Here is a 19580-nt window from a genome sequence, read left to right as displayed (position 1 = left end):
AGTAATCAGAGTACAAATTATGAGTAACTGTATTCAGTTACAGTTACTGTTTCAGTGAGTGGTAATTGGATTACAGTTACTTTGTTGAAGTAAATGGATTACATGGTGGTATTTTCCTGTTTTTACATGTTGGGCTAAATCTCCCTTTTATTTATTTATTTTCCGTAATTCCACTCATTGCTGGAGGTCTAAACCAGGTCTAAACCAGGTCTAAAACCAGATCTAAACCAGGTCTAAAACCAGGATCTAAACCAGGGGTCAGGACTAAACCAGGACTAAACCAGGTCTAAACCAGGACTAAAACCAGGATCTAAACCAGGACTAAAACCAGAGGTCTAAACTAACCAGGTCTAAAACCAGGTCTAAACCAGGACTAAAACCAGGACTAAACCAGGTCTAAACCAGGTCTAAATCATGTGGACGTGTTTCCTCATCTTCTATCAATAATATTTTTAATTTGGTTCAGTAAAGTCTGGACTTTTTATTTTCTTTTATCAGACAAAACATCTTATGTAACGATTTCCTCGTCTTTGTTTCTCTACAGTAAATCAAGTAATCCAAAGTATTCAGATTACATTACTCACTTTAAGTCATTTAATGGATTACGTTACAAACTACATTTTGGGGTCTGTAATCTGTAATCTGTAGGGGATTACATTTTAAAAGTAACACTCCCAACACTGGTCATTGCTCTGCCTGGAATGTTCCACAATGCTACTTTACATTTATTCAATTACAGTTGGTTTTATGTCTCAAAAATACCTTGAAAAACAAACATTCGACTCTCCACAGACCCGACCTGTAACTTGGTCCGGTTTGGTCTCCATGACGATAGAAAGGTTTAACGCCGTACTGACCCTCCGCCAGAAAAGCGCTGAGTCTATTCCTTCGTAGTTTGAAATGTTTTTTTTGTTTGTTTTTACCGTCGTAGTCGATTTTCCCGTCGTTGTTGCGGTCCCCGTCCTTCATCAGCTCCTCGATGTCGTCTTCCGTGATGGCCTCGCCGGTGGACTCCAGCATGTTCTTCAGCTCGTCCAGGTCGATGTACCCGTCCCCGTTTCTGCACGGCACACGGCACATCATCTGTCAATCACTGCAGGCGTCACTGTCAAGTACTATGTGACATCACGCAGCACAGCACAGAAGGATTATTACAAATCAATATAAACATCTGTAGGTCAATCACACTCTTTCTTTAGGACTAAACCAGGACTAAACCAGGACTAAACCAGGACTAAACCAGGATAAACCAGGACTAAACCAGGACTTAAACCAGGACTAAACCAGGACTAAACCAGGACTAAACCAGGACTAAACCAAGGACTAAACCAGGACTAAACCAGGACCTAAACCAGGACTAAACCAAGACTCTAAACCAGGACTAAACCAGGACTAAACCAGGAAGACTAAACCGACTAAACAGGACTAAACCAGGACTAAACCAGACTAAACCAGACTAAACCAGGACTTAAACCAGGATTAAACCAGGACTAAACCAGGACTAAACCAGACTAAACCAGGACTAAACCAGGATTAAACCAGGACTAAACCAAGACTAAACCAGGAAAACTAACCAGGATTAAACCAGGACTAAACCAAGACTAAACCAGGTCTAAACCAGGACTAAACCAGGTCTAAACCAAGAATAAACCAGGACTAAACCAAGATTAAACCAAGACTAAACCAGGACTAAACCAGGACTAAACCAGGACTAAACCAGGTCTAAACCAAGACTAAACCAGGTCTAAACCAGGACTAAACCACTAAACCAGGACTAAACCAGACTAAACCAGGACTAAACCAGGTCTAAACCAGACTAAACCAGGACTAAACCAGGACTAAACCAGGTCTAAACCAGGTCTAAACCAGGACTAAACCAAGACTAAACCAGGACTAAACCAGATCTAAACCAGGACTAAACCAGGACTAAACCAGGTCTAAACCAAGACTAAACCAGGACTAAACCAGGTCTAAAACAAGACTAAACCAGGACTAAACCAGGTCTAAACCAGGACTAAACCCTAAACCAGGACTAAACCAGGACTAAACCAAGACTAAACCAGGTCTAAACCAAGACTAAACCAGGACTAAACCAGGACTAAACCAGGACTAAACCAGGACTAAACCTCATCCTCGGTCCTTCGTCTGAAACCTTCTAGGATCTGAAAACATCTCACGTCTCAGGTGAAACTCACTTGTCAAACATTCGGAACAGCTCGCTCAGCTCCTCTTCAGATTTTCCTTTGTTCTCCTCTTTCATGCAGCGCACCATCATCACCAAGAACTCATCGAAGTCCACCGTCCCGCTCCCTGACGGCGGAAGAAAAAGAAACAAAACTGAGCCGTGTTCAAAGTTCCATCTGACGTTTTTGAGCTGTGAAGGTTTCAGGTTCACTGCAAAAGCTTTTCTGTGTGTGTTTTGAATGTTTCTCCCCGTGTATGTGTAAGTTTACTCACCTAGATTCTAACATTTAAGATGGAACATTGTCAGCCTTGATTTATTTAGAGAACAGTGCAACTTTCGGTCGGCTCCAGTCAAATGAAGCTCAAAAGGCTAGCACTTATAGGAGTGAATTTGGAGCCAGGTCCATATAGACAGTGTTGGGAAGGTGACTTTTAAAATGTTTTCCCCTACAGATTACAGATTAAACACCCCAAAATGTAGTTTGTAACGTAATCCATTAAATGACTTAAAGTGAGTAATGTAATCTGATTACTTTGGATTATTTGATTTGCTGTAGAGAAATAAAGACGAGGAAATCTTCACTTAAGATGTTTTGTCTAATAAAAGAAAATAAAAAAGACCAAACTTTACTGAACCAAATTAAAAATATTATTGATAGAAGAACGAGGAGACACAGTCCACACAGCAGGATTTAGTCCTGTTAAATCCTGTTTTAGACCTGGTTTTAGTCCTGGTTTAGTCCTGGTTTAGCCCAAAATGTGAAAACATTAAAATACCGCTGTGTAATCCATTTATTTCAACAAAGTAACTGTAATCCAATTACCACTCACTGAAACAGTAACTGTAACCGTATACTGTTACTCATAATTTGTACTCTGATTACATAACTCTGGTACATGTAATCTGTTACTCCCCAACACTGCACATAGACCAGGAGTGTCAAACTCATTTTGGTCTTGGGGCCGGATCAGAAAACTCATGTCATATAAACCTCAAAAATAACAATAAGTTCAAATATTTGTGCAGAGAAACACAAATCTATTACAGAAATCTTTTTAAATTAATGAACTCTTTCTTTTACAAAATATTATGAACAACCTGAAACTTTAAGAAAAATAAAATTTCAACACAATGTTTTAACATGAACTTGTTTGCAAACAGGAATAAGTCCATTTTTGTTGTAAAATCCTGCACTCGGCTCCACTTTTCTCATGTTGGACATTTTTCTGATGAGGGTGTCACGGTCAACAGTCAAAACGATCGTCCTTTAAGAGCGTTTGGAAAGAGACAAGTCTTCATTTGTGCTGCTCTGGTGGGAGGGGCCACGTACAGAGACGCTGGAGACGCTGCTGTGATAAACACCACAGAAAATTAACAAGATTTTAATAGAAAATATAATTCAAATATTTTTGTAGAAAATCAGCCGAGGGCCAGATTAAAGGTCTTGGAGGGCCGGATCCAGCCCCCGGGCCGTATGTTTGACACCCCTGCGCTAGACCTTTTTCAGAACAGCCTGACGTGTCCCGCTGTAGGTCTGTGGAACTTTTGGTTAATGGTTTTTTCTTTGGCAAAATGTGTGTGTGTAAATGTGTCGTATTCTCCAGCTGCTTCATAAATCTGCCTCATCACCAAATCTTCAACCAACAAACTGCAAATGAAGAATTTATCCACAACTATTAAGGTAAGAAAGACAAAAACTTAAAGGAAACAACGACGACACATTAGTGACACTCTGTCTTACACCTGACGTCTGGTCACTTAAAACGTTTTTTTTTTGTCTGTGTTTGTTGATGTGTACGTTGTGTCACCATGGTAACTGCTGAACATTTTCCCAAAATATACATGTAGAACACCCCCAGCATGATGTCACTGCAGCGTATCAATAGAAATGATCAGGTTCAACATTTCTGAATTTACCCTTTGGATTTGGAATAATGTGATAACTATGTCCATTTATAAATATAGTTTATGTGTTTACCTCATGTTTTTCCCTGATTTTTGTCTCTCAGGCTCTTCACCAGTACAATATACAGTGTTGGGGAGTAACAGATTACATGTACCAGAGTTATGTAATCAGAGTACAAATTATGAGTAACTGTATTCAGTTACAGTTACTGTTTCAGTGAGCGGTAATTGGATTACAGTTACTTTGCTGAAATAAATGGATTACACAGAGGTATTTTCTGTTTTCACATTTTGGGCTATATCCCCCTCCCCCTTTTTTTTCGGTAATTCCACTCATTGCCAGAAACTAAACCAGGTCTAAACTAGATCTAAACCAGGTCTAAAAACTAAAAGATCTAAAACCAGGTCTAAACTAGATCTAAACCAGGTCTAAACCAGGACTAAACCAGGACTAAAATCAGGCCTAAACTAGATCTAAACCAGGTCTAAAACCAGGACTAAACCAGGACTACTAAACCAGGTCTAAACCAGGTCTAAACCAGGTCTAAACCAGGACTAAACCAGGTCTAAACCAGGTCTAAAACTAAACCAGGACTAAACCAGGACTAAACCAGGTCTAAACCAGGTCTAAACCAGGTCTAAACCAGGTCTAAACCAGGACTAAACCAGGTCTAAACCAGGTCTAAAACAGGTCTAAACCAGAACTAAACCAGGACTAAACCAGGTCTAAAACAGGATTTAACAGGACTAAATCGTGCTGCGTGGACGATGTCTCCTCCTCTTCTATCAATAATATTTTTAATACTGTTAAGTAAAGACTCGGCCTTTTCATTGTCTTTTAGCAGACAAAAGATCTACAAGATCTGCTAATTAAGTAATCCAAAGTATTCAGATTACGTTACTCACCTTAAGTACCATAATGGATTCTGTTACAAACTACATTTTGGGGTATGTAATCTGTAATCTGTAGGGGATTACATTTTAAAAGTAACACTCCCAACACTGACAATATAATAGAAGAATAATAGAATAATAGTGACAGTAGGTTTGTCCTGGACTCACACGGGCAGATCTGTGTCTTAAGTTCATTGAAATCCAAGATGAAGGCGTCACCTGACCTCAGGAGAAAGGTTATTTATATTATTAGACGATATTGATTCCAAAGCGATAACTCAGCGGGTCATGTGCTCGTGCTCATAGTAACAAGGGCAAGGAAATAGCAAAGACGCACGTTTCAAATGCCACTCTGTATTTTAGTTTTATTATTGGGTCAAATGAACATCAGCGTGTTTTAAAATGTCACAGGATCTTCACCTTTAACTATTAAACTCCTAAAGGGCCCAGATTTTTACTATGTTCTGTGTTATAATGTTGTTTCATAATCACAAACAGACCTGCAGTTGTGTTTTGTTTCATTCACACCAAAGATGGGACCAAGTCGTTGTTTTGCGAGTCTCAAGTCTTTGATTTGTCCAAGTCAAGTCCCAAGTCAAATACAGCCAGGCCCAAGTCAAGCCTCGAGTCACTGGCCCATAAGTCCAAGTCGAGTCCAAGTCGTCTGCTTTGAGCTTCAAGTCACTGCAACTCTTTAAACCAGAAAAGTACCAAATATAGGTTAGATTTTTGGAATTTATATGAATTTTAAGATAAATTGTACTTATAAAGTCATTGTATATTTATATATGAGTATTTACAGAGTGTGTATAATGTATATATATATATATATATATATATATATATTATATATATATATATATATATATATATATATATAATTTTTAAAATGTCAAGAAGATCTTAGTGCAGGGGTGGGCAAACTACGGCGATATGTGGCGCTTCAGTCTTTTTAATCTGGCCTGTTGAACATTAATAATAATAATAATCATGATAATTTTCAGTGTTTTATAAGGGTTAAATAGTAAATACCCTTGGACTTGGGATAGTTAGTAGTTTTATTTTTTCTCTTACGAGGTGGAACACCAAAAGACTCCATCCATCTGCTCCTGGTTTAGCCCTTCCGTCAAATTTTAGAACCTTTGTGGCCCACAAGTTAAGACTTTTGCCCACTCCCGTCTTAGAGTGAATCATCAATACAGTCAGAATAGAAAGAAGTCAGATTTAAAAGTGCGAGTAAATCCCAAGTCACTGACCTTGTCCAAGTTCAAGTCTCAAGTCTTAGTCCATTTTAACACTTTCACAGAGTTTCAGAGTTTTTCTACATTTCTGTAGACACTGAATGGATTCTTTTATCAAATTTTTATATTTTTGAACTGATATCGCCTCCGTGATTTGAAAAGCTCTTCGTTTCTAAAGTCATAACACCTTTTTTTTTTAATTTTGAATCAACTCTGGAATCACCAGTCTCTACTGACCAAAAGGTAAAGGTCATGACAAGGAGGAACAGAGCATTTTGAGCTTTGGAGACGTAAACAAACTAATAATAAAGAGTTACTCAAACATGTGAACAAAACAAAACACAACTCCAGGTCTGTTTTTGAAGAGGTCACATTATAACATGACTTAGAGCTCACAAGAGTGATTTTTGTGTAATACAAGACCTTTAAAATGCAGATATCTGAGCCCACGCTGATCTGAAGTGACAGCTGCTCCGGTTTATTTTTGTATTTGGCTCAATACTAAAGAGACACTGGTCATTATTTATTCACTCCACACTCTGGCCACTGTCCTGGGGAAAACTATCTGCCCCCCTGACCGTCGCTCACCCCGCATTCAGACGGGGCATTGTGGGTAAAGAGTCTCAGTGCCCCCCTGTGGCGCCCGGTATTCACAGAGACGTGCCAGGTCCAGTCAGAGAACCGACCGGACCGGAGCTTCTGAGGTCAGAGGAGACGTTCTGAGGTTCATTTGTAAAGTCTCTGTGCGCACCTGTTGTCCCTGTGTGTGTGTTTGTGTGTGTTTGTGTGTGTGTGTGTGTGTGTGTGTTCTCGTACCGTCCTCATCCACCTCGTCGATCATCTCCTGGAGCTCCTCGGCGGTCGGGTTCTGGCCCAGCATCCTCATGACCTTCCCCAGCTCTTTGGTGCTGATGCAGCCGTCCTCCGCGTCCTGGATGAAGATGTCGAACGCCGCCTTGAACTCTGACGCGCAAAAAACAAACACACAAACAGACAAGAGTTTCAGACACAGAGATCTTTACGTCACGTTTCCTCAGACAGTGATCAGGTCTCAACGGGATTTACACAAAAGTCCAAGAAGTGTGAAATCCCTCAGTTGTTCAGGTAGAATCCACGGCAAAGGAGAAATTCATCTGTCAACTGGACAAACGTTTATTTAGGTTGAAAACGTATCGAAGACGCATCCAAGCTGCTTCTCTCTACACTGAATACTAGGAGTGTAACAATATCCAAGTGTCACGATACGATATCGTCACAGTATGAACCTCACAGTACGATATTTATTGCGATATCGTGGGAAAGCTCATGATACCATATCCAAATCTCTCGGTACGATATTTTCTCAATATACATCTCACGGTACGATATTTATTGTGGAGGTTAACAAAACTGTTAATATTCTACTTTTTCCTCTTAAAATGCCTTGACAAGAGTTAAACCAAAAAACTAAGACTTAAAAGTGTTAGAACTGTTATTTCTTCTTGTCGTCTGCACTGAAATGGAGCAAAGGATCATGGTCTATGTAGTTCCTTCTGTCTTTTTGTTTAGCTGTTGCTCCACCATAGCTCTTCATTTAAAGGTTGTATAGAGGATTTTCCAAGGAACGAGAAATCCAGCGACTGTTTGTCCTTTTTCAAATGTTGCGCATGTGTGAAACCACCCCCCCTCCCCTACAGCTCCTACGTAGAAACGCCTCCTCCCTCCTCCTCCTTACGCCAGAAACAGGTTTGTTTACAGCCGGTGCTGCACATGACTTGTAAACAACTAACTACAGTGTTGGTTAGGCAAGACGGAGAAGTGAGGAGCGGGGGGAGCGGGTGCGCGGACATTTCGTTCGCGGACGAGAAGTGAGGAGCAGGGGGAAGAGCGGATCGGGCAGTGAGGAGAGGAGCAGGAAAGGGGTGCAGAGAAGGTTGCGCGGAGATTCCGTGCAAATGAACCAGCTACAACACACAGCAGCAAGCGGACTCTTTCTTTGCCTTGAAAATGACGTTTTCAGACATAGGATATCGCTTTCGTGTCCTGAAAAACGTTTGTCTAACTCTTGGAAATAAAGTACGTTTTCATAATAAGCAGAAGTTTCCTGTCCAGGAGTAATTTGTGGACCAGTGCTTCAGTCTTTAGACCCTTCGTCTGCTTCAGTTGCGCCATCGCTGGAATGAATCTTCAAGAATCACCTTAGTTTGGCTTTGCTGCTTTTCCCCTTGTCTTCTTCTTTCAGCGACCTCAAAAACGGACTTTCTTTTGCGGCGAACTGCTCCTGGATTCTTGTCGCCATCGCAACAAACTTTGTGCGAACTGCGAGGAAGATATAGGTCAAAAAAAGCCGCTAAGAACCGTTGCGTTGGTGGAGTAAACAGCGTCTGTGCGTCTTGCGTCTGTGGACTGCGTGACAGTCGTACGTAAACCACGTACCAGCGGCGCAGGCAAGTCAGTTACACTAGAAACGTAGGGAGTTTGATTGACAGCCTGTCAGCTCACAGATAACGAGGCAGTGTCGTTATCTATTGGCAAATGTTTAGCCCCACCACGTCCAGAGTTGATGAATTTTTATTCTCTTTTTTTTGGTCATCATAATTATAAGGCTACTGCATCTATAATCTATCATTGACAATTTGAAACAAAAAAAAATCCTCCATACAACCTTTAAGCAAAGAAACTAGCATTTCGACATATTGTGATGATCCACGATATTATTGTGAGAACTTTGACGATACGAGATCACGATATTTCGGTTATTGTTACATCCCTACCGACTACACAAAAAAAAGTTTGTCCAGTTCACAAATTTAATTTCTCGTGTGTCAGGAGTCCAAGATGAACATAAAGGCTTAAACCAGGTGTGATCCAAAAGTGGAACCAACTAAAACTTTAAATGAAAAACAAATGGAGCAGAGTTGGAGTCTGATGCCACTTGAATTGTGTGTTATTAATGTAAATAATAAGTGTGAGCAGATTTACACCAGTCTGTTGTTTCCTTTGGTGGAGATTTTATATTTGACATATATACAGTATTATATTATAGTAATTCATTTCTTAACTTGGCATGATTGCATCCCCTGTTTGTGTTTAAAGCCATGCTGTGTGACATTCCTGACAGAGCAGTAACATATTGTCTCTATGAAGATTTCCCATTACAAAAGTTATGCAGTTCACCTTCAGCTTATTGTATTACAGACAATTTTTTGCAGTTTGAATTAATTAGAATTTTTGTGATAACTTTTTCTAAATACTGAACTGAAGATGCTCCAACTTTGTTTTTATTAATAACGGAAAATACTGTAAATATATATGTACATATTGAATAATTACAGGCCTTGTACCCAATTTTCCCCATGTATTTGAGCAAAACGTGTCTTGCCCCAGGACAGATATATTGTATAAGCAGCTCTTGAGGTCAAAAGAAGTCCATCGGCATCCAATTACAAAGCCTTTTATTGTCTGAAAATCATCATCAATCAAGTGCAATGGTTAGCATGCTAGTTGCTGTTACCATTACCATAACAAACTCTGCTCTGGTTTCTGAAAGTTGTGGAAAGCACTGATCACTGATGTTCTGAACGCTGACAGAGACTTCTACAAAGAGAGATTTCCTGTAGAAACTCTGCACCGTTTGGTCTTGTATTAAAATTACTGGTATCATTCACCACGAGAACCATCCCATAGTCTGAGAACAGCCCAGGTACACAGTTCACTCAAGTCCAGGGGTCTCCAACTTGAAACTTGGGAGCTACAGGTGCCTCTCCACCCCCGTCCAAGCAGCTCCACGAGGGATTTATGAATGACACGTATTGTGCTGAATAAGAAAATCTAATGAATAAAAAGCCCATTACCACTGTACATGTATCATTTATAACTGGATAATGGTTTATGTTTTACAGGTATCTAACTGTACCTCATCTAAGGCTCGCCGTGGCTAATATTTGTCATTTTCTTATTCTTAATTCTTCATTTTCATTTTCTTATATCTTAATATATTTCATTTTCTCAGTTTCTAGAAGCTCTGTCATTTTTGTTTTGTAAAAGTAGCTCCTGCTGTAGTCATATGTCAAATATGAGTGACTGAAGTGCAACACTCACCATTTTTCTGCTCTTCTGTGAGGTTCTCAACCTGAGGACACAAACATAGAGTCAGGAAACAGTGTCAGCCAATCACAGCCTGTAAAAAGTGGACTAAGTGATCCAGTCAAATGAAGCTCACGATCCTCATGGTTACAGGAGCAAATCTGGAGTCAGGCTTTATATTATAAATAGGATTTTTTTCACGGACAAAATAGCGAAATAAAAATGGTAAATGGTAAATGGTCATATTTTTCTGTAGCGCTTTTCTATGGAGTAAGAAAGCTGTCAAAAATATTTGTGCGCGTAAAATAGAAATCCGTGCGTATTTGGTAAATCCGTGCATATTTGGCTGTAGTTGCGCATAAAATAAATATTTGTAAACTCTCAAATGAGTCCAGTCGTACATAAAATATATTGTGTGTATTTTATCCATCAGAATACGAATTGAAAAATTACGACGTCATGAATTACAATCACGAAATGAAAATTTACGATTACGCTTTCATCAGTACGAATACGAATTCACAGACGGAACTTTACTGTCAAAAATACGTCATCACTTCACAGACATTATTTCATCGAGCAGAAGAAACATCGATCAAGATCAAGACTGTGCAGCTCAAGTTTGTAGCAGAGGGTAAAAACAGAGTGGCTGTAGCCGTGAATGTTTTAATCTAAACCTACAGAGAACCTGATATTTGTTAATTAGCCCTGGGATAACGTTACGTCTGATGTTGCCAACTGGCTCCACTATGTTTTCTAACATATAGGTGCAATTTCCCGTTGAAAGGAGGTGTTTCTACACAATATTATACAGCAGCGTTCGGTTCCCGAATTCAAGACATTTTTACAATAGATTTTAATTAACCCACTTGTTGTTCTGTTGTAGCTTCTTGTGCTTTTACTCTGTTTTTACTCTGCTACAAACTTGAGCTGCGCAGTCTTGATCTTGATCGATGTTTCTTCTGCTCGATGAATAATGTCTGTGAAGTGATGACGTATTTTTGACAGTAAAGTTCCGTCTGTGAATTTCGTATTCGTACTGATGAAAGCGTAATCGTAAATTTTCATTTCGTGATTGTAATTCATGACGTCGTAATTTTTCAATTCGTATTCTGATGGATAAAATACACACAATATATTTTATGTACGACTGGACTCATTTGAGAGTTTACAAATATTTATTTTATGCGCAACTACAGCCAAATATGCACGGATTTACCAAATACGCACGGATTTCTATTTTACGCGCACGAATATTTTTGACAGCTTTCTTACTCCATACTTTTCCACCTTCAAGGCACTCAAAGCGCCTCAAAACACCAGGATCATGTAGGATGGGGTAATACGAACATTTTAAGACCAAAATGACGAGGCTCACAGCAACAGGTACAGAGAGATGGAGCTACAAAATTCCAGTGTTAGTCAAAGTCAGAAGGAGCCAGAAGAGCAGCATGTGAACTTTCTATTTGGAAGGCGGCTGCAAGTGTGTTAATTATGTTCATTTATATAAACAGTCTGTGCTCTCAAGCAATCATTAAATGTCTTTAAGAGATTTTGTCCTTCACAGATCCACAGTCCTCTCCCTCGACTCTGCCGTCTTTGAGGTTTAAGATCCTAAACCTGCAGCTGCTCCTCGGCTCTGAGACTCTCTGATCGTCTGAACCATGACTCATGTGGAAGATCAGAACTGCCCTGAGGTGTAGCGGCTGCACTAGCACTGATTATTGTTTAGTTAGTGACCTTTCAGATCAGAGAGAGTACATTTAGTTTTAAACCAACTGGAGATTAGTGTTGAAAATGGTTGAAAGCCAAATGAGAGAGTCATGTGAGGCTCATTCTGTTTTCTGATTGGAGAATCGTCTTGAACCAAAACACCAGATTTGAATAATATAATAAAACATAAACAACTTGTCCATCATGTCCAGTGTTTTTGTAAATAATCCCTTAAAGCTTGAATTTATATAGATGTACATAAAAAAAAAAAAGTTGGTAACACTTTATAATAACTACACCTTATTTAGCCTTAATAAAACATGAACAAAGACTTAATTAATAATGATTCACGCTTAGTAACTACTTAATTACTGCCTGAATTAGCACTTAACTTGCACTTAATTCGCCTGTGCTGTAAATAGTTACTCATAAATATTTCTTACTTAATTACTCATGAACTAACCTTTTTGTGTGTGCATTTGTAAATGTATATTTAAGTACAAATTTGAGCATTTATTAATGATTAGTAAACCATGAGAGAATGATTTACTAATAATGCATTATTGTTTCTCTGGAATTTGACCAACCTTAACAAATGCTTAATAAACATAATTCGTCTTCACTTTAGAAAAGCTCTCAGAAAGACTTAACTAACAGATAACAGCTGCCTGAATGATCATTGATTTGCATTATTAGTAAATCATTCTCTCATGGATTACTAATCATTAATAAATGCTCAAATTTGTACTTAAATATGCATTTGTAAACATGCAAATGGTTAGTTCATGAGTAATTAAGAAGTATTGAGTAACTATTTACAGCACAGGTGAATTAAGTTGAAGTTAAGTGCTAATTCAGGTAGTAATTAAGTAGTTACTAAGCGTGAATCATTATTAATTAAGTCTTTGTTCATGCTTTATTAAGGCTAAATAAGGTGTAGTTATTATAAAGTGTTACCAAAAAGTTTTGTGTGTGTTTTTGCCTTCAAGTAGATGGTTGAAGAATTTAATTGAGATGATTAATTTGACTATAGCATCAAATAAATAAACAAAAATGTGGGTATGTTGCAAATTTGCGACAACTAGAAACAAGTGCTTGCTAAAGGTTCCTAGGAAGGTCCTGCCAATGCACTAGGGGTGTGTAAAAATATCAAAATATCAATATATCGTATTGTTTAATGTGATGATACGGTATCGATATCGTGAGCTGCTGTATGAATATATCGCCAAGAGTATTTTTTGGTATATTTTACTAAATTATTTTGTTACAGCTACAGTTTTGTTGTTTGTTTAGTGGAAGCAAACTCGTTTAAACGACACATTTGACATTTTCCCAGTTTTGATGAGTAAAATGTTTGTGTTTCATATGAACTTTGCACAAGAAGTGGTTTAACAAAGACTTTTAGTGTCACAGACATGATTTAACCTTGATTTTTTACTGAACTGTATCAAATCGATTTGAAATATATCGTATCAAGTTGAAAGTGCACCGTATCGAGACATGTATTGCAACTTCTTAATGATACCAGCCCTATATATTGTATTGTTTAATATGATGACACAGTTTCGATATCGTGGGCTGCTGTATCGATATATCACCAAGAGTAATTTTTGGTGTATTTTACTCAATTATTTTGTTACAGCTACAGTTTTGTTCTTTGTTTAGAGAAAGGAAACTTGTTTATGCGACACACATCACAGACATGATTTAGCCTTTATTTTTTATTGAACCAGGTATCTAAAAATCAATTTGAAAATCTAGGAAACCAGGACTCAGGACTAACCAGGACTACTCCACCAGGTACTCAGGACTAAAACCAGGACTAAACAGGACTATCAGGACTCTAAAACAGGACTACTAAACCAGGAACCTAAACCAGGACTAAACCAGGACTAGGATATTTATTGCGATATTCGTTGGGGAGGCTCATGAATTAGGAATGTAACAATATCCAAATCCTTTCAGTACGATATTTTACTTGATACATCTACATTTATTTTTTGCAAAACTGTTAATATTCTACTTTTTCCTTTTAAAATGTCTTGACAAGACTTAATCCAAAGACTTAAAAGTGTTAGAACTGTTATTTCTTCTTGTCATCTGCACTGAAATGGAGCAAAGGATCATGGTCTATGTAGTTCCCTTTGTCTTTTTTTTTACCTATTTCTGCACCATAACTCTTCATTTAAGCAAAGAGACTTGTAATTATATATATTTTGATGGTCCACGATATTATTGTGTGAACTCTGACGATACGATATCACGATATTTCGGTTATGGTTACATCCCTAATGTATCGTATCGGCAATTTCTTAATGATACCCAGCCCTAAAAGGCATGAACCAGCATTATATCTTGCATATTCGTGACAGTCGGCGTTAAGAGTTTAAGAAAAATCAGCTTTAGAACAGTTATCAGTAAAACTATATTTGATTAGAACACGTTTCCCTTTTACCTGAACACACAGTCGGGTCACGTTTATGAAAGTTAAGATCAAATTCTCGTACGATTCCTCGAAAACTGTTGATTTACGGCGAGGAGAGAAGGTTAATGTCTGACACGTGCTTCAAACTTTCACCTGTAAAATCCACATCTGTAACTGAGAGAACAGAGAGACGCCACCTGCCCCTGTCCGTCCAGCGCCTGCCGACACTGAGCTATTAAAAGTACAATAAGCAATAGTGTGTGTGTCTGTGTGTTGGCAGGAATTCATACACACACTCACTTTTGCTTTGTGAGGACCAAACATCGAGTCCCCATAAAGCAGTTATTTTACTATAGAGCTTTTTCACAACAACCGGAAGTGCCGCAATGTCGAGTAAACGTCACTTCCGGTTAATGGTTTTCTGTGTGTAAATGTGTGTGTAAATGTGTGTCGTATTCTTCAGCAGCTTCATAAATTTGCTCCATCACCAAATCTTCAACCAACAAACTCCACAAAGGATAAACATTCTAACATGAAGAATTTATCCACAACTATCAAGAGAAGAAAGACCAAAACTTAAAGGAAACGACGACGACAACGCATTAATGACACACTGAACAAAACTAATGTTATGGTCATGAATAAAACAGAAGGAACTTGTTCACTCAGACTGATTCTAGAATTAAAATAAAAAACCTAGTGCCTCCGCTCAATTTTATTTCTCTCCAGCGACTAGGTCAGGAATCAGAATGCACTAGAATCCCGGAAGTTGTAGACGGCGCACACCGGCCAATCAACTGCGAGCTGTGAGGTTATGACGTCAAACTGGTGGCGTCTGTCTGTGTCCTTTTTGTGGAACAGCACAACAGTAAACAAAGCGTCGAGATGGATGTAGATCAGGAGAGTGAAACTCATTTTGGTCCGGGGGTCGTATCCAACCGACTTTGATCCCAAAGGGGCCGGATCAGAAAACTCATGTCATATAAACCCCAAAAATAACAATAAGTTCAAATATTTGTGCAGAGAAACACAAATCTATTACAGAAATCTTTTTTTAATTGATGAACTCTTTCGTATTATAATATTATGAACAACCTGAAACTTGAAGAAAAATTCAATTTCAGCACAATGTTTTAACAATACTTATATGCAAACAGGAATAAGTCAGTTTTTGTTGTAAAATCCTGCACTCGGCTCCACTTTTCTCATGTTGGACATTTTTCTGATGAGGGTGTCACGGTCAACAGTCAAAACGATCGTCCTTTAAGAGCGTTTGGAAAGAGACAAGTCTTCATTTGTGCTGCTCTGGTGGGAGGGGCCACGTACAGAGACGCTGGAGACGCTGCTGTGATAAACACCACAGAAAATTAACAAGATTTTAATAGAAAATATAATTCAAATATTTTAGTAGAAAATAACCCAAAGGCCACATTAAAGGTCTTGGAGGGCCGGATCTGGCCCCCGGGCCTTATGTTTGACACCTGTGATGTAGACGAAGACAGACATTCTGTGTTGGCAACGATTCCCCAGATACCAGGATTTAAAGCCGGAACAAAGAGAATGTTTGGTGAATTTTATCAAGGGGAAAGACGTTATTGTCCTTCTTCCTACAGGATTTGGAGCATTACATACGTCACGACCAAACAGCAGCGATTGGTTAAATAAAAAAAGTATGAGCCTACCGTCAAGTGAACGAATCCTAATGCTGCGAGGTCACATGGTTTCCACCAAGTGAAACCGTCTGAATGCTACAGATGTTCACAGATTTCATGTCTAGCATTTAAACTGCACAAATCTCACTGTCTATGTTAATATCAACATCATGAAATCGATTTTTAATTGAACAAGTTCCTTCTGTTTTATTCATGACCATAACATTAGTTTTGTTCAGTGCGTCACTAATGCGTCGTCGTCGTTTCCTTTAAGTTTTGGTCTTTCTTCTCTTGATAGTTGTGGATAAATTCTTCATGTTAGAATGTTTATCCTTTGTGGAGCTTGTTGGTTGAAGATTTGGTGATGGGGCAGAGTTATGAAGCTGCCGGAGAATACGACACACACTTACACACACATTTTGACACAGAAAACCTAATTAACCAGGAGTTACGTTTTCCTACATCGCTGCATTTCTGCCCATCGTAAAAAAGGTCTATTAGAACAATGATGTTGCTTAAAGTCAAAGGAGACATATTTCGACTATATTTTTGAGGTTTTGTATGAAAATGTTGCAAAAATATTTCATAATTTTACATTTTGTTCATTGTAAAAAGTGTAATATTATAACACAAACAGGTGCACTGACCTCCCGTTCAAAACCCAGCCCCTTCATAGTGACATTTCACTGTAACATTCACTGGATTTCTAAATTCTGTGCCACATTTTTCAACCCAATGTTTCACTGATACTTTTTAAAATGATTGCAAGTAAACACAGAGAAGAGGGCGGAGATAGGGGATAGGTGAAAACTGAAAATGTTCTCGATGACTCAAACGAATGAAATCAAAGTTAAAGGGTCATTTTTTGTTTATTTATCATCAGAGAAAAACAATGACCTACACAAAGAGGTCATATGTTTGTGCCAGGTTAGATAAAATTGTCCACCGGTATGACTTGGAAAATTAGGACGCTCAGGCCCAAAAGTGAGGACGAAGACCCAAAAGTGAGGACACTACCGGAACCGGAAGTGGCTAGCGCTCATGCCTCACAGCAAGAAGGTTGCGGGCCTTTCTGTGTGGAGTTTGCATGTTTCCTCTGGGCGCTCCGGTTTCCCCCATCAACCCAAAAAAATGCTACAGGTCTCCAAGAACAGCTGATAGTCAAGGTCAGTTAAATACAATCAATGCAATGAACCTGCCCAGAGACGACAGGTGGAAATGAGCACTAATGCTACAACCTGATGGACAATGCATCTCTCCTGTTAAGGTAAATGCAAAAATTGTGTGCTGTCCCTGTCTCAGATAAATAAATAAATAAATAAAAAAAACTGAGGGGCTCTATCTGCAGGAGACATGCGCAGTAGAGCCAAGTGTTTTTTCTTATTTTGACGACGGAAGCAGCGATGCGACGCGGGTGGCTCGTGTTTTTGCCAGATTGAATATTTTCCTGCTAATTATGTTGAACGAAGTTAAATCGAAGCTCATGCCGTTCACAGACAATGAACTCGCTCACAGTTCGTTCATCAGGCAGTAAAACAGTTCACATTGGCCCAAAATATGAACGTTCAGGTACAACATTTTTGCGATTTGTTTTTGTTCAACAGCAAACAGTTTCAAACACTGGTATCGCAGAATCGCAGGTGCAATTTGTGGTGATGCGTGAAACCGAGGGTCCGAAATGTGAACGAAATTTGGCCGAAATCCGGACGAACGGTCACCTTAGTCCCGTCGTCCTCATGTTGCACGATTTTCCGATCTGTTCTAATCTCGTTTCCTCATCACAAACAGACCTGGAGTTGTTTCATTTAAGGCACAAACCCCGCACATTTCGTCTGAGTTCTTCTCTCGAACAGAAAACACTCTCTTCCACCTTGTGATGTCATGTGGTGGTGCAGGAAGCGACGCGCCCCACTGTGTTTTTAAACTCCAACACACTTTCACTAGAATCATTTGGATCATTTCAACCTTGGAATTTTACGACGTAGAAAGACGTTTTGAACTAAAGATAAAAGGAGCGGTTAACTTGAAAACTACCACTTCATGACATCACAAGGTGGAACAGAGTATTTTGAGTGGACAAACACAACTCCAGGTTTGTTTTTGAGGAGATAACGACATTAAAACATGACTTAAAGCTCACAAGAGTCAGTTTTGTGTGATACAGGAGCTTTAAAGATGGTTTAAAATCTCATTTTAAAAAAGTTTACACACTATTTCCCCTTTAAGAAATTGGTTAAAATACAGAAAAGTGACACAGTGCGGCTTTAAACGGGGTTAAACGGAGAAAAGTACTCACCGCTGCTTTGTACACGTCATCCATGGTGAGATGTGATCCTCCCAAGCTCCAGACAATACTGACCTGATGGAACAGAGAGAAGAGAAGAGAGAAGAGAGGAGAGAGAGGAGAGAGAGGAGAGAGGGATGGGGGAGAGGGAGAAAGGGGGAAGCGGGGGCACACCTGTCGGAGAGGAGAGAGGGACGACACCTGTCAGAGGGAGAAAGTGAAACAGCACCCGTCAGACAGAGGGAAAGAGAGAGGGAGGGAAGGAGAGAGGGAGAGAGCACCCGCCGGGATACCCCCTGTGATCGAGAGAGAGAGAGAGAGAGAGAAAGAAAGAGACGTGACCTGTCACAATGAGAGAGGGGGGGGGGAAAGAGAGAAAGAAAGAGTTAAAGAGAGGAGAGAGAGGAAAAGAGAGAAAGAAAGAGACGTGACCTGTAACAATGAGAGAGGGGGGGGAGACAGAGAGAAAGAGAGGAGAGAGGGAAAGAGAGAAAGAAAGAGTTAAAGAGAGGAGAGAGGAGAGGGAAAGAAAGTAAAAGAGAGGAGAGAGGGACGACACCTGTCAGAGGGAGAAAGTGAAACAGCACCCGTCAGACAGAGGGAAAGAGAGGGAGGGAAGGAGAGAGGGAGAGAGCACCCGCCGGGATACCCCCTGTGATCGAGAGAGAGAGAGAAAGAGACGTGACCTGTCACAATGGGGGGGGGGGGGGGGAGAAAGAGACAGAGAGAAAGAGAGGAGAGAGGGAAAGAGAGAGACGTGACCTGTCACAATGAGGGGGGGGGGGAGAAACAGAGAGAAAGAGAGGAGAGAGGGAGAGAGAAAAAAAGAGTAAAATAGGAGATAAGGAGAGAGAAAAAAGAGTAAAAGAGAGGGAGAGAGAAAGAGTAAGAGGAGAGAGGTAGAGAGACATGACTCATCACAATGAGAGCGAGAGAGAGAGAGAAGGGGAGGGGGGGCAGGAAGAAAGAGACATGAGACATCAGAAATAAAGAGAGAGAAAGAGAGATGACCCATCATAATGAGAGAGAGAGAGATAAAGAGACAGAGAGGGGAAGAGAGACATGATCCATCATAATGAGAGAGGGAGGAAGAGGGGGAGAGGAGAAGAGAGATAAACAGACAGAGAGAAAAGAAGAGAGAGAGACATGACCCATCACAAAGAGAGAGAGAGAGAGAAAGGGAGAGAGATGATCCATGAGAAAGACAGAGAGAGAG

At 39.6% G+C, this 19580-nt stretch overlaps 1 protein-coding gene across 1 annotated transcript in view; it reads right to left on the bottom strand.

Annotated features, from left to right (window-relative positions):
* The window catches only part of LOC110166471 (troponin C, slow skeletal and cardiac muscles-like), a 22029-nt gene extending 3524 nt beyond the window's left edge, over window positions 1-18505 (bottom strand). Inside the window, exons 1-5 of the mRNA XM_055166017.1 lie at window positions 18377-18505; window positions 10306-10336; window positions 7042-7188; window positions 2196-2310; window positions 924-1060 (exon numbers count right to left, since the gene is read on the bottom strand). Coding sequence (XP_055021992.1) covers window positions 924-1060; window positions 2196-2310; window positions 7042-7188; window positions 10306-10336; window positions 18377-18400 — 454 coding nt within the window. The 5' untranslated portion in view covers window positions 18401-18505. The remainder of the gene's footprint in view (window positions 1-923; window positions 1061-2195; window positions 2311-7041; window positions 7189-10305; window positions 10337-18376) is intronic.
* Window positions 18506-19580: the final 1075 nt, after the last annotated feature.

This window comes from Boleophthalmus pectinirostris, unplaced genomic scaffold (genome assembly GCF_026225935.1).
Source record: "Boleophthalmus pectinirostris isolate CB_2022bp ecotype Guang Dong unplaced genomic scaffold, ASM2622593v1 HiC_scaffold_8, whole genome shotgun sequence".
Lineage (NCBI taxonomy): Eukaryota > Metazoa > Chordata > Actinopteri > Gobiiformes > Gobiidae > Boleophthalmus > Boleophthalmus pectinirostris.
The sequence above is the reverse complement of the archived record's forward strand: the minus strand, read 5'-3'. Positions and strand labels throughout refer to the sequence as shown.